We start from the raw sequence: 16,454 nt of genomic DNA, 5'->3' as shown, positions 1-16,454 counted from the left end.
GAATAAGTTATAGCTTCACATAGCCCTATACCTGTTCCAGTTTTACTCACTGTATGCTGTAGTGTTCCATTTATATATGATTTCCATTTCATATTTTCCATTACATTTGGAAAGCAGAAAATGTCGCGTATGGAATTAAGGCTTGAATTAAACGAATATGATTTATTATGATGTAAAACACATTCACTTCATTAGAATTAAATATATGATACACACAATGAAGCAACGTTAAACACAGATTTGAGATCCGTTTCATTCGTCCCAGCTTAGCTTTCAGAAATGCATTTATATTGATGTGGACGCTAAGATGGTAACATGGCCAATCGATCTCAGAGCTACGTTAGACACCAAATTCCCGCCTGTTAACATTTCTTAGAGATTGATATTTTTTTTTATATATTTCGCCAGTTTAAGAGACTATTTCACTTATGTCGATGGTCAAGGTCGCATGTGGTGAATTGCGCAGCTAACACTCTCTGTGGCATAAAAGCACATATCGCAGATCGCAAGTCATGAAGAACATTTCACGTAAGACAGTGGTCCACACCGCATCTGGTGAAGTGCCTACTCTACATTTATTTATTATTTGATTGGTCATGTACGCTGTACTCAAGAATCTCTCAAGAATTTGGTGGTACAACCTCTTAAGCCCGCAATAAAGGAATCTGATGGCTATTTCTAAGAGCGATGGTCACGACCGAGTCTGGTAGCATGGGCTTGGTATAGACCACGTGCCAGTGTTTAGCTGGTTCAGAATGATAACAGCTCTGCCTTATTTAAATCTGTATGCACTGTGCCCGAAGGACAGCCTCGGTAGATTCCGAATCTACGAGAGCGCGTCTAGTACGGTAGGTCCACTAAATATTTTCTTTTTACAAGCAGCTATCAGTTATCGTTCTCCATATTTTCACACTTATTAATTTGCCTGGTGTTTTACACCGTACTCAAGAATATTTAACTTCTTGTATTTTAACGATGGCGGCCAGCATTATGGAGGGAGGAAACGTATTCCTATAGATCTGGGTCACAGGTATTCTGCTCAGAATATTCATGACCACAACGGGTGCTTTAACATGACCGTTGGCAATGATGCTGTCCTCGCTGTTCTTGTTACATTCGCTTATTCAAACCCACGATTCCTAGATTTGTCGGTGGAAAGGTCAGTCACATGTATGTGTATGCCGGGTTTCAGTATTAATTATCATATCACATTCTCATTTTCAACATACTCTAACCGTGGGTCTGTGTAGCTGTAATCCTGTAGTGTTGGAACGTTTTAGTGCTGACTGGTATATGACCATGGACTCTCAGGACGCCAGTATTAGCGTGGATTCTCTCCTGATGGCGTTACGTCCCTGGGGGAAGTGGCAGGTCTATCAAATCAACTGGCAGATGCTGCTGGGTATACCTGCTGCCTGTCAGCTTCTGGCCATAATAGTGTTAGGTGGGTTCAGTTTTTCCTTATAAATGACAATGTTATGGGAACTGACAATGTAACATTAAGTCAAACCACACGACTCTATCATGATACAAGAACCAATCTTCGATAAAGTCGTGCGTTTATACCCCCCCCCCCCCCACCGTCCCAGTTTTAATATCACATTTTGTATTTTGTCGGTTGTGGATTATTTTTTAACTTGATTTACAAGGTAATACATTTAATAAATGGATTTACGGATTTACACATTGGAATATCAACTGTAATATTTATTTTTAAACCTCGAAAGTCGCTTGTGTATATTTCAAAATAGCATGTCCTAGCATAGAAATACATGTGCCCTGAAAAATGTCAACACTGATTTAAATCTGATTATACGTTTGTTTCTTAGCGCCAAATGTGTTTGCAGAACTGAACCATAATTAAAAAGTCACTTCAACACAGAAAAAACACCAACTATATTGATACATTTGAATAAAATCTGCCTTTTGTTTTTTTAAGATTTGCTATCCCTTCCGTCACGGATGGTGGGGGGGGGGGGTCCACCTTATTAACTTGTAGTCCAGAAAAGCCCCGTGACTGACCACGTTGCATGCACTAGTTGATGGCAGCTCTATGTTTTTGAAACCTTTTCGGTATTTCCGTAATTTTTATAGGGATTTCTATTTCTCTACCAATCTAGCTATCGTATAAATTCTTACTTGTATTGATTTTGTTTCATAAAAAAATTGTTTCTCTTTCGAGGAATTGGGAACTGTATGTACGACGCCGTTTCCTTAGATGCTTCTGGCCAAGAAGCAAGCCTTGATGCGAGTGTTTTGGAAGCAAAATACAATTCAAACCTCCCAAGACATCTCAATCATTTCTCAAAGTACCAGATATTATTTATGGATTTAACTTCTCTGATTGAAAAGATACCCTCTTTAGATGTAATTTTAATGCAATTCTGAGTGAAGGGGTTTCTCTTTCTTGTGCAGGTTCCGTTTAAGCAGAAGTAACGCCCTGCTTGTCCAAACACCTAAAATGACACCAGTTTGGACACGACCGCTCCACCAGTGATCCTATATTGCAAGCCTGCAACACAGGCTGTGTTGTGCACACAGTACAAGCCAGCACACGTCTTTGTTTACACTCAAGAAAGACACCCTGAAGTACTGCGGCTAAAGTTTGAATATATACATAATTAAAATTTCATTCCACATTGTAAAATAACAGCGATATGTTAAACATTTCTTTTTTGATGAAGTAGTACACGGAATAGGATTCCCGTACATCTGTAACTGGAATATTTACCAGCTTTAGTCTGTCGCCAGATTTTATGTACGACCAGTGTTGACAATTGAAAAAAATTAAACAATGTAAGGTAAAAATAACTCCAGTGCTGTGTATAAAAGTGGTCAAAGCGGCAAAAGGTAGACCTTTCAGTGCTGGACCCATGTCTTCAGTTCATTAAGAAAAAGTTGGTTATGCCATCCACCATATTAATACTAGTTTAAGAGCGAGTCAAAGCACATTCGTATACCAGACAAGCCTGCGGCGTTCCAAATCGAAAATCTCACGATTTATCCAAACCTAAATCCTCCAGTTCACAAATAGTGAACAATTCATAAAACCTCCATGTTGATGTAAAAATCATTAGATGAATCGTTTGGGGGGCCTCTGTGGCTGAGGTGGTTAGCATACCGGCACGGCGAAAGGACTCAGGAATCACAAGGCTTATGGTTATAGTACACGAATGTTTTGACGCCTAGATTATACTCACTGTAGAATGAAGACCTTTGGTTGAGAATCCTTGACAAACTATTTTTTGGAATCAGTAACCTGTGGCTTAGTTTGAAATCATCGCATTGTACACAATATCTCACAAATGTCACTAGACGATATACATGCATGTGTACGCCATATACAGGACCCATTGATATATTACTATGCAGAAACGGATAATTGACAATTTCAGGACTGGAATTATTCCCTTTGTCCCAATGACGAGAAGAGACGAGATATTGCTCAGCCTTGTACACATATAAGTCTGCAGTATACGATGTAACCTTAAAACTATTTGTTGTGGCCTTCAAATCTAACAGAGGTGGATAAATTTCTTTCACAATAGGAATTGTTTATTGGCAAAAGATCATCAGAATGCCGCCTGGTAAATCAAATGGATTGAGCTTTGAGAGTGAATGAATGATTATGGCTTAACACCACATCGGCAATATCTCAGCCATATCTTGGCGACCGAGCTTTGAGAAGATTACTTTTTAATAATTTCTGCATTTGGTGACATTATAAATGAGGGTAGGCCAGTTTAAACATTGCACTGCAGCTCCACAAACCTTGTGTGTATGAAGCTTTTATTGCACGTACAGTGGTGGGTAAAGTCTTTTTCGATACCTGACTGTAAATACACCTATAAAATGGTAATTTAAATGGCAGGTACTCATCGTTAACTATGATTCCAGCCCCTCCGCCTAACTTCATCTGCTCATCGGAGTTCCATAACCAGACAGCATCGCAGAGTGGGTCCTTCAACTGGAGCGAACAACAACAACAGTGTGAGGTGGTGGATCCTGTGACCAATCAGTCAGCTCCTTGTGACGCTGGCTTTGTCTACAGTATGCCCCGGGAAAACAGCATTGTTACAGAGGTGAGAGGTGCAGTAAGCCCCTGGAAAACAGCATTGTTTTAGAGGTGAGAGGTGCAGTAGGCCTAACCCTGGGAAATCAACAATGGTACAGAGGTAAGAAAGCCAAAGCCCCGCCGTAAACAGCATTGTAACAGAGGTAAGTGGTTCAATAAGCCCAGGGAACACAGAATTAATTCTTACAGATGTGAGAGGTGTAAAATATGCCCCGGGAAAACAGCATCATTACACAGAGGTATACTGTGCCCCGGGGAACAGCATTGTTACAGAGAGAGTTATATAGTACTTGTATGCCTCGGGAAACAGCATTGTTACAGAGAGAGTTATATAGTACTTGTATGCCCCAGGAAACAGCATCGTTACAGAGAGAGTTATATAGTACCTGTATGCCCCTGGGAACAGCATTGTTACACAGAGGTATAGTGTGCCCCGGGGAACAGCATTGTTACAGAAAGAGTTATATAGTACATGTAGCCCCCAGGAAACAGCATTGTTACAGAGAGAGTTATATAGTACGTGTATGCTCCGGGGAACAGCATTGTTGTAGAAAATACAATTATGATATAGGTCAATAGCCGTTAATGGCAAAGAAAATACTAAAATAAAGTATTTATCAGGTGAAAGACCATTAAACATTGGCCAGGAAAATGGTTTGATTTATTTGTTTAGAATTTTTCTAGCAGACTAAAATGCATTTAAAACATAGGATTCTATGGTGGTCTAATGGGACCAACTGGGTGTCAGTGACGTAACAGCAATCTTTTTGGCTTGAAAAAGTTCGCATCAAGGTTCTTTTGTTGAATGCATTCATAGTTCTAAATGAAGATGCATTTTGCATGATGAAATATAACAATCTATGAGTGTTAAGTGGAAAAAAGCTGAAGTGACATCACTGACCCCAATTTGGTCAGAAAGGCCACGGTAGAATCCGAAGTTTTAAATGCATTTTCTAGGGAAAAAAATATTCTAAAAAAATATAAATGAAACAATTTTCCCAAACAGTATATAATGGTCTTTTGTCTGACATGTACCTCATGCTAGTGTTCCTTTAAATAATAAACAAGAGAATAACCAGTATACAACCTTCGCTCAGTATCGCCGGTGTAGTAAAATATGTAAGATGTCGTATGTGGCATCACATGAAGCTCACGATGTGCACAGATGTGTCCAAAGTATATCCTAGAACTTACCATTATTTAAAAAGGTAAAGGCGTGTGCTTACTGTATATCACGATGATGACAGACTGCAGATGTATGGTGATGCTTGCCTACAGTACACTATGCCGGGGAATTTACCATTGTTTCAGAGGTAAGAGGCAAGAGAAGAATTTCACATTGGAATGGAGGCCAGGTGCGTATTGATATGTGTACAGGAAACTTGCCATTATTACAGAGATGAGAGGTGTAATGATGTCTATAGGATACCTGGTATTGTTACAGAGGTGAGATGATGCCCACGGTATACCCAGTATTGTTACAGAGGTGAAATGATGCCCACGGTATACCCAGTATTGTTACAGAGGTGAGATGATGCCCACGGTATACCCAGTATTGTTACAGAGGTGAGATGATTCCCACGGTATACCCAGTATTGTTACAGAAGTAAGACGTATACTATTAGATTTTTATGAATAGTTTGCCCTGGTAGCCGAAAATCGTAACGTAAATAGTTACAAAAGTAAGATTTATTTATTTGTTTGATTGTTGTTTTAAGCCATTACTCAAGAATATTTCACTCATACGGCCAGCAATATGATGGGAGGAAACCAGGAGAATACCAAAGAGGTTTATCTCTTAGTATTATTGCTGAAACCTCAATGTTTGCGATGAAATTGAAAAGTCAAAACAAACTGTTTTACACCTTGATAGATCTCGTTCATTTGGATTTGGCGGTTGGATTTTTTCCTCCTTCAGTTAAACCTTTAGAATGGTAATTTCAGACATGTTGCTTCTATTGTCATTGTGCTGAACTATTATTCTATTATTCAGTTTGGTATTTCCTCTATCTAGCCTAACTGTATCTTTATGCACCCTGGTTTTATATGTTTGTCCATTCTGACTTTATGTCCTTATGTCCACAAATGTCTTTATCAAACCTGGTGCTGTGTCTTTGTTCAGCCATGCTCTATGTCTCTACCTTACAAGCCAGATTTGTACATAAATTGTCCACCTAGGCCTGATATTTATACAGTTGGGTGCTTTGTCTTTTTCCCACCTTGCTTTATACCGTCTTCGGTCTGTGTTGTAATCTATCTTGACATTGTCTTCATCCACTCCGGTTAGATGTCGGTGTCCAATCTGGCTTGATGTCTTTATCCAGCATGGCATTTGCCCATCATGACATTTTGTCTTTATTCATCTTGTCTTTATCCAACATGACATCCTGTCTTCACCCAGCATGACTTTATGTCTTCATCCCCCCCCCCCCGGCGTGTTGTCGGCGTCCAACCTGATTTGCTGTTTTTATCCAGCATGACATTTCGTCTTTATCCAGCATGACAATTGGTCTTTATCCATCCTGACTTTATGTCTTCATCTACTGCGGTTTTATGTCAACGTTCAACTTGGCTTGCTGTCTTTATCCTGCTTGTGCTTATGCATATGGCTCCTTGTCTTTATCCAGCTAGAGTTAATGTCTGTCCAACATGGCTTAATGTCTTTATTCCATTAAGCAGTCTGACTTCAAAACCAATACGTATTTATGTCCTTGCCCAACCTGTTTCTTTTTTGTCTATTCTTTCGGGCATCATGTCTTTAGGCTCTCTGGTTTTATGTCTTTATAGAACATCGCTTTTTGCCTACGTCCTTCATCCAAGCCTAGATTCGTGTCGATTTTTGTAGCCTTGTTACCTGTCTATCCAGTTTGACTTTGTCATTAACCTGTCCGGTTTTATGTCTTTGTCCAGCCGGATTTCATGTCTTTCAGCCAGGTGTTATGACTGTCCAGCCAATCTTTCTATATGTCTTTCTCAGTGGGACCTGGTCTGCTCTAGACAATACCTAGCTGAGATGAGTCAGACGACCTTTACCATTGGTCAAGGCATCGGGGGTACCCTGTTTATGTTCCTGGCGGACCGATGGGGCCGGAAGTGGGTGTGTCTTCTGAACCTGTGGGCGGCAATTGTGTGTAGCGTTGTGATTGCGTTCCTCCAGTCGCCATTGGCCATGATTTTAATGCGCCTAGTTGTTGGCATCTTCCAGTCGGTAAGTTCTGCTGAACTATCTATGTATGGCGAGTTCATGCCGCCAAAGTGCTGCCGTCACTGACGTATCATGCCAAAAACACCAGACACGACACCCCGCCCAGTCACATTATATACTGACACTTGGCCAAACAGCCCTGTTTAACTGCTTTAACTTCTAAATACTGAAAAAAGTCTGCCAAAAATAAAGTACTATAATATAAGTTTTACTTCGAATGTTTGTCCTACACACCAGTACTTACCCCCACTGAGCTGTCTCTTCCGCTCAGTAAGTAACATATCATTATTGATTATCACTGATTCTTCATCCTATCCACCCCCACCCCCACAAAAGAAACCCCACACACCCACTCCCCCAAAAATCCACGTTTTTCGAGATCCTAAAATTTAGTAATTTTTCTTTCATACGATTTTATATCAAAAGCTAAACCTAAAAACCGGTCCTTGTACTTTTACAGGGTTACATCATGGTTGTGACAGTTATCACTTTAGAGCTGGTGCCAGTATCCAATCGATCGTACCTGTCCTTGTGGGGTAATCTCATCTGGGCGCTTTCCCTAACGGTTTTCTCTGGGTTGAGCTACCTCTGTCGTGACCTATCTTGGCGTTACAGTCAAATCGTCCTGACGCTGCCGTGTCTTGTGGTCATACCCAACATGATGTACGTAGGTAAAGCAGCATGGGGTAAAAGGGAATTCGAGAAGCATTTCTATATGAAAAGCTTTCCATACAAGCCTCACAAGAATCCATTTTGGAAATGACTTTGTTTTGTGTGAGTGAGTGCTTAGACTTTTAAACAATGTGCTTAAACAATTTTTCAGTCATATGACTACGAAGGATTGATTAGAGCGCATGTAATGTGCCTCCTTGTTGCAACCAGTCGTTGCACTGTCCCCTTAATGTTGGACGCCAAGTGAGGAAGTCACAACTTCCTCTTTTCAGGTGTTAGGTGTAACCCAACCCAGGAACCATGCCCCAAAGCGGACCCTCCACCAACTGTGCTATCGGGGCCGGTCTCTCTGTTTTGATAAAAGTCGATGATTTCATGCAGGTTATCGTCTTTCTTTCCAAAAATATAACCCGTTTGACTCCACAGGATTTGTAAATGAAGTATAACTTATATTGAAAATGCTGCATCAGATGGATTTCGCTCGTTCAATAACATAAAAGACTACAACAGAGAGAGTAAAACTAAAACAGCAACCACAGCGGAATAGTCGACAAATGTTCGCTGAAAACAACAAAAATCACATCAAAAACTTGGCCATTGTATCTACCATGGTAACACGTAACACTTCTATCTTGCCATGCGGCTTTAACACACATCGGCATGGCTGGTCACAATCAATTTAATCTCCTGCCTTTAAAATATGTCGTCATGGTGCATGTAGTCACAGTCAACTTGGTCGCCTGTCTTTAGGATATGTCGTCATGGTACCTGTGATTACAGTCAACTTGGCCTCCTGTTTTCGGGATATGTCGTCATGGTACATGTAGTCACAGTCAACTTAGCCTTCTGTCTTTAAGATATGTCGTCATGGTACAGTAAACACAGTCAACTTGACCTACTGTCTCTAGGATATGTCGTCATGGTTCATGTAGTCACAGTCAACTTGGTCTCCTGTTTTCGGGATGTGTCGTCATGCTATATGTAGTCACAGTCAACTTAGCCTTCTGTCTTTAAGATATGTCGTCATGGAACTTGTAGCCACAGTCAACTTGACCTACTGTCTTTTGGATATGTCGTCATGGTTCATGTAGTCACCGTCAACTTGGTCTCCCGCCTTTGAGATATGTGGTCATGGTACCTGTAGTCACAGTCAACTTGGTCTCCTGTCCTTGGGATGTGTCGTCATGCTATATGTAGTCACAGTCAACTTGGCCTCCTGTCTTTAGAATATGTGGTCATGGTGCATCTGGTCACAGTCGTCTTGCCCACATGTCCTTAGGATCTGTTATCATCATAGTCACAGTCAACATGTTCAGTCGTTCTAGATCAGTCCAGAGCGTTCTATTCCAGAGCGGTAGCGTCTAATGAAGCAAAATTAATATCACTGCTTTTTTCCCTAATTCTGCTTGAGAATGTGAACAGTAAAAATAAAACATTAATAGGAGCAAACTGACAAGAGAGGCCGGTAACGAGTGACCCAGCATCTGCTAACTATCACAACGTCGTAGGTTCTCTTCTTTTCACTACCCACTATCTATGCAGTCTGTTGTATTTAATACAAGTTCTCATGGTAGCCACAATCAACTTACATGTACATGTACCTGTGACAGCCTAGACGATCTGAACCCATAACAATATATATTCATTGGATCAATGATTACGCGCACCAACAAAAGCGGAAAATGTAAAGCCTAACCGTACGATCCAAAAATTTGTGGCTAGCTATAGGCCTACTATGCAAAAGTTGTCACAAACGAACTTAGTTTAGTGTCAGAAAGTTACCACACAAGTCCGAATTTTCGAAGTTATCATTCTTAAAAGTGACGAAGTCGAGTATGGAATGACGTTTTTGTGTTCTTATCGTGTTGAGGTATTATGAACCATGGTATACACTAAATTCCACTTTTCTTTTCTTTTCATATTCAGTTTATTGGATGAATCTATCCGCTGGCTTCTGGCAAACGGCAAATTTCAGGCCATGAAAACGATAGTATCCAAGGCTGCTAAAATTAACGGTAGAAGAGACCATCCAGTTGTACAGGCATACTTGGACTCTTGTGACAAAGCCTTAGCAACGGAATCTGAGGAGAAGCTGGTGAATGGGGGAAAACTTGATATACAAATGAATACACGTGACCCGGAAACACCTGGCCAGGATCATAAGGAAACGTTACGTATACGAGGTGTGAGGCAGACGGAAAGACCTGAAATACATGGCCCGGTCCACGCTGAAGCACTGGCGACACGAGGTCCGTGTCAGATAGAGAGTCCGGACACACGAGGTTCAAGTCACCTGGACACACGAGATGCCGGCTATATGGAAGAGACTGATACGCTTCAACCAGTTTCTACAGATTCCCCATGTGATCTGATGAAGCACCCAAAACTCAGGCTTTTCACATCGGTCATGACATTCGCATGGTTAGTTCTTAACATAACTGGTATACTTAGAGTTTATTTTGGCAATTCTGGGGGGAAGTTTGCCAGAATATAGAAAATAGTTCAACACTATGCATAGGATGTTACGGGACAAACATGATAAGTAGAGTATATCACATGTATCGATGTTATAATTCTGCTGACGCATAGACCGTGCGGCATATTGGCCTTGGCTGATACAGCATTCAGGCCTTGGCTGATACAGCATATTGGCCTTGGTTGATACATCATTCAGGCTTTGGCTAATACAGCATATTGGCCTTTGCTGATACAGCATCCAGGTCTTCACATCTCCGAGCCATTCGCAGAAACAGCATATTGGCCTTCGCTGATACAGCATATTGGCCTTCGCTGATACAGCATTTAGGCCTTGGATGATACAGCATTCAGGCCATCACATTTGCGAGCCATTCGCAGATACAGCATTCAAGCTTTCACTGATACAGCATATTGGCCTTCGCTGATACAGCATATTGGCCTTGGTTGATACAGCATTCAGGCCTTGGCTGATACAGCATATTGGCCTTGGTTGATACAGCATTCAGGCCTTGGCTGATACAGCATATTGGCCTTTGCTGATGTAGCATATTGGCCTTGTCTGATACAGCATTCAGGCTATGGCTGATACAGCATATTGGCCTTCGCTGATACAGCATACAAGCTTCTCGACATCGCAAAATACAGCCTTTCGCTGGATATATCCAGTTATCTATGTTCACTCCACGAGCAAACCTTATATGAACTTGGTTTACTAACTGGCACCGCCGGTGCGAGTGGTATACATTCAAAAACATTTGGACAACATACCTGATGTCCAAGAACATCGGTCTTATTACACGAAGTAACTGGTAATCCATGATTATGTATAATACGTACGGTGTAATTATCGGTTGCACTATCTCTCGGGGACCCCGCTCAACACCACATAAAGGTTGTGGACAATGTATCAGCGAAAAGTTCTTGAGTTTAGCAGAAGACAACAATCACATATAAATAAATGAGCGAGTGAGTGATTAGGGTTTAACGTCGTACTTACAGTTTTTGCAGTCATATGACGAAAGAATCCTTAGAGTGCATGTAATGTGCAAGTAAGCCACCGCGCCCAAGGCATTATACTGATACGGTTCAACCAATCGTTGCGCTATCCTCTTAATGCTGAACGCCAAGCGAGGAACTTACAACCATCTCTTTTAAGGAGCTGTGTAATGACCTACTTTTGTGATGCTAATTTTATTAATGAAACAGTTTTTGGAAAATTGACTTTGGGTATTGATTTACCGATTGATGATCTAAGTTGAATACTTCGGTCAATAGCTACCGCCATAATCCATGTTAATCCTTCACCCTCTGTTCATTCAGGGTCACTAACAACTGGGTGTACCTGGGCATGTTTCTCACCTCTTCGTCTCTGGCAGGAAACCCCTATCTGAACCTATTCCTGAACGCCGTGGTGGAGATCCCTGGTGGCGTCATAACCTACTTCTCTATCGTCAAGTAAAGACTGTGTATCTGGGTTCCATGGGGGTGACATGTGGCCTAGTAATTTAACATGCTTGTCCTTTGATGGCTAGGGCACGTTCCTAGCTTCGAACCCACATGCCTTCCACCATATAGGGTGTTATAGTCGGGAAAAGCCAGATAACTGCCAAAGGCATTCCAGTTTTGCCTTAGTGATGATAAAATGTGTCCTTTCATTACAACATAATACTGTGTATCCGTCATAATATCCTGTTAATCTAATGCAGTATTTATGTTGAATCAATAGACTGTGTATTATTATAGTTAACAGAAAAATCAGCTCCAAGAACAGAATACCTTCTAGCATTACTTAGACAACAGATTTTCTGTTAAAAACTTAACAGAATAATTTTTTTCTGAAGGTACATGTAGGCCCCTACAACCCTTAATCAAACAAATAAATATATAGGATTTGTAACGGGTTTGACTTATCAGCAAATAATCTAGATATATGTAGAGAGAGAAGTGAACAATACTTTGAGCTGCAGGGCACAACGTGTCCCTAATTTTCAGTTTTGTCGTGAACGTCTTATTCAATTCAAATATGTATTAAAGTATAAAATGCTACCTGTGTTATGTCCAGGACCGGTCTGAACGTAATCCTGTAAAAACTCATACTCTCATCATATGACGTTATCTGGTTTCCTATTATCTCAATTTGTATCATACAGATGCTTAAAAATTCTCTTTTGCTCAGGATTGGTCGAAAGTACACTGCCATTATCTTTAATTTGATCACAGCGGCGAGTCTGTTGGCTGGTGTCATCTTGCAGGTCACTTCAGGTGAGTTACCTCTTTAAGGACTAAAGAAAAGCACATCTACGTTGTCGTGTTAGAAACAGTAATATAAAAGACTACTGCACAGAAAGTAGGCCAATACCAAAGCAGCGACGAGATTCTGAAGTCATGACCTCCAACTATTGTCACAATCCCAAACTCAATTTTGCCAATTTCAGGCAGTCCCAATCCAGCATATAAATTTATTTATTTGAAAAGAATATTTCACTTACACGACGGTAGCCCAGCATATAAAAACAGGTTGTACAAAAACAACAAATTCACTCATCACTCCACACTTTTGCCGTGAAACTGACAATTCATTTCTCATTAATTTCCTTGTTTACCTTAATCCTGTCCTCTGCGATCGCTTTAGGTTCGTCTATGCTGTTTTCCTCTTCGATCGTATGTTTGAAGGCTTGCCATCAACCTGAGGATGGCCGTGGGATCTTCCTGGGTTCCTGGGTTTCTTCCCGCTGTAATGCTGGCCGCTGCCGTATAAGTGATATATTCTTGAGTACGGCGTAAAATTCCTATCAAATAAATAAATAAATTAATGTATTTATTTCACTGGTGTTTTACGTCGTACTCAAGAATATATTCACAACAAATAAATATTCCTATCCTCGAATGTGTGCATGAATACATACATTGTAGGTTCTGCTGTGAGTAACGCCATTACAGCCCTGGCGATTGTCGGCAAGTTTGGTAATTCCATAGCGTTCGGGAGTCTGTTTACCTATACACCTGAACTATTCCCAACAAACCTCAGGTGAGTGCATGAGCAACCCTTACCTTTGCTAATGTTACCCTCTGATTGGTTAGAGCGTCCGCCTCGAAGTCAATACACCTGGGATCAAATTAACTCGGGTCAGGTCATAACAAAGAAAAAATGTTACTTGCCGCTGTCAAATTGCTTGATGCGCATTGTTAGCGGTCGGAGCAAGGAACGGGTCTGTCTGGACTTGTGTCAGTATAATCTGACTGGATGGTGTGTCATGGCTGGTGTTTTCGGCATGATACTTCAGGACTCGGCCTGCCTCACGACGACAGGCTTTGTGTCACAAACATTTTATGAATGTGCATTCAAAATATGTCCGCTGTTATTTCAGTTACGCATTAATCATAAGGTTATTAACTGTTGCCAGATTTCAATATTGGTACAAGTCTCAGTCTGATATATTATCAGTAAAAATTTAATCTAGACCTTAAAACTCATAATAAACTTTAATGAAAAACCTAATTGGAGGACGACAGGGTCTTAATGAACAAATGTAAATCTAAAATGGTTTCGGAGTAAAGGTGTATTCCTGGGTCGCATTTGTTCATTTGAGTTGATCATACTCCTTACAGCGCAAGTCCACGATCGCTTTACATCTCTGCCATCACTTGACAATCTTGACATTTGGAGCCTTTGAGTTGTACGTAGGCTTGTTTAGGCTTAGCCTCACCACTTGTGTCCTCGTGCGAAACTATTTAATCACCATTTATCAATAAAATTGTTTCAGGTTTTGATTATGTTGTACATATATTATATAAATAGAATGCAAAACATAATATTAGAAACAAAGGTTGAGATAGATTGTTTTTGTTTTCTGACATCACTTTTTACGTCATCACCGTGACCCCAGTGACTTCGGCGTTGTTCAAGAATTCAGACAAACAGTTGCTTGTTGTGGCAGTGATGTTAAGCGAACGCAGAGAGCGATGTATGAGCTGTAAGGAGTTTGCAAATTAATTTAAATTGTTGCTCACTGATTTGTATGTTAACAGGAGCCTAGGTATAGGCATAGCCAGCTCCGCTGCACGGGTCGGTGGAATGATGGCTCCCTATTCCAATCTACTGGTAAGTGCTGCTTTGTCAAGTCTAAAGCATGATCAGAGCACAGTATCATATCTATTGGTATTTACGTGGGAGGGTCTGCCATCAACCTGGGGATGGTCTTATGTTTCCCCAGGGCTCTGCCCATTTTCCTCTTACCATAATTCTGGCCGCCGTCGTATAAGTGAAATATTCTTGAGTATGGCGTAAAACACCAATGAAATAAATAAATCTGCTGGTATTAAAGTGGCACTTTGTGAAGTCTACTGCATGATACGTCAGTGCTGTCCTATCGCTACTGGTAAGCACTACTTCGTTTAGTTTACTGACACGACTAATAAGTCCATGCCTTGCTGTCTACTACTAAGTGCCGCTTTGTCAAGTTTACTTTAACACGGCTAAGGCCATATAAGTCCATGCCGCCTTGTCTAATGTAGGCTAAGTGCCGTGTTTACCAGTGTGCGATGGATGAAGTCTTGTCAAGTCTACTGTTAAGACCATGCCATCGTGTCCAATCTTAATATATCAATCTGGATATCAGTCGATGCTAAGAGACATGTATTAAATTTAATGATAGAGACCTACATTTAAAAATTCAATTTGTAACTTCTAACTTCAAACTAAAGATCTCCACGGAAATCCATGGGGTCCTTTCCATAAATGTGCCGTAACTTGATGTGGGTTCTATATAGTCGATGTTAAAAATATATATTACGTATTAAATTAATGAACCTGCGGATGGTCGTGGGTTTCCCCCAGGCTCTGCTCGGTTTCCACCCACCATAATGCTGGCCGCCGTCGTATAAGTGAAATATTCTTGAGTACAGTGTAAAACACCAATCAAATAAATAAATCAATATTAAGTTAATGCAAACATACCTGTTCTTTTGAATCTTATTATATTTTCAGATCCGCGTGGCGCCATGGTTACCGGGTGTACTGTACAGTGTGACATCGCTGGTCTGCAGCTTAATATTCGTCTTCTTACCGGAAACCAAAGACAAGACATTGCCCCAAATAAAAGAGGATGTAGACAAGTGGTACAGACCAAAATCCAAGTTATTAGACTATGATACAGTTTATGAACACAGCAAAGCAAAACAATTCCAACAGGCATATCTTTGACAATCTATAATGTAAGGTCAATCGATGTTTTTAAATTCGCTTGATTAAATTATACCGATATGACAGGAAATAGTGAGTCATCATATTTGTATACGGCGTGCATGTCTGTTTACACCAATATAGGGTGAATAAATCGACTCTCTCTCACGAATCGACTCACTTCCGATGCTATTAGACTCCATTAACATTTGGAACTACTGGTGAAACAAAGCTTTTCCCGCTTTCAGGGAATGAAGCAATTGAACACGATTTGTTATGGTGTGAAATAAATTCATTTTGGCTTATTAGAGTCAAATATATATTTGATACACGTACTTAGGCAATGTGCAGGTGATGCACTATTATTACATCTCTTAACGATCAATTTGTTGACATTCGTATACCATCCGCCAAAGAAAATTGACATTCCAGGTAAATAATTACAAAGCCAATTCCCTACACAACGTTCAATACAAACCACCAAAGAACTAAGAAATTATGTTAAGTACAAAACTAAAACAAATTCCTACAAAGAGAAGCAAACAACAGTTTCCAATGATAGGAGACGCAATAATGTAACAGACGAGTAAATAATAAAGCAGTATATCCAAATCCTGTACTGAAGGTTGTTTCACACAGATTGGTGGCCTACTCAGTGAAATGCCTAACACGCTTTTTAGCGTTGAAACGCACTCCAGTTTATGGCAATTCAGAAACGATAATTGGACGATATGTAGACTTACATGTGCAGTATGAATAGCTCTGGTATACAAGCATGTTCTAAGGCCATTTAGTATAAAGTGCACAAAGGACCTGGTATGATAAGGTGGGGAGTCGGTCCC

At 40.5% G+C, this 16,454-nt stretch overlaps 1 protein-coding gene across 1 annotated transcript; it reads left to right on the top strand.

Moving 5' to 3' along the window:
* The first annotated feature begins 1,299 nt into the window (after positions 1 to 1,299).
* Positions 1,300 to 15,633, top strand: LOC135473542 (organic cation transporter protein-like). The gene is made up of 10 exons (XM_064753397.1): positions 1,300 to 1,444; positions 3,898 to 4,082; positions 7,053 to 7,283; positions 7,741 to 7,943; positions 9,879 to 10,373; positions 11,751 to 11,885; positions 12,607 to 12,692; positions 13,344 to 13,458; positions 14,460 to 14,532; positions 15,418 to 15,633. The coding sequence occupies exons 1-10, from the start codon at positions 1,300 to 1,302 to the stop codon at positions 15,631 to 15,633; spliced, it is 1,884 nt and encodes a 627-aa protein (XP_064609467.1).
* Positions 15,634 to 16,454: the final 821 nt, after the last annotated feature.

The sequence above is a fragment of the Liolophura sinensis genome, chromosome 8, assembly GCF_032854445.1.
Source record: "Liolophura sinensis isolate JHLJ2023 chromosome 8, CUHK_Ljap_v2, whole genome shotgun sequence".
NCBI classification, from domain to species: Eukaryota; Metazoa; Mollusca; class Polyplacophora; order Chitonida; family Chitonidae; genus Liolophura; species Liolophura sinensis.
Note: the sequence above shows the minus strand (reverse complement) of the source record. Positions and strands in the feature narration are given on the sequence as shown.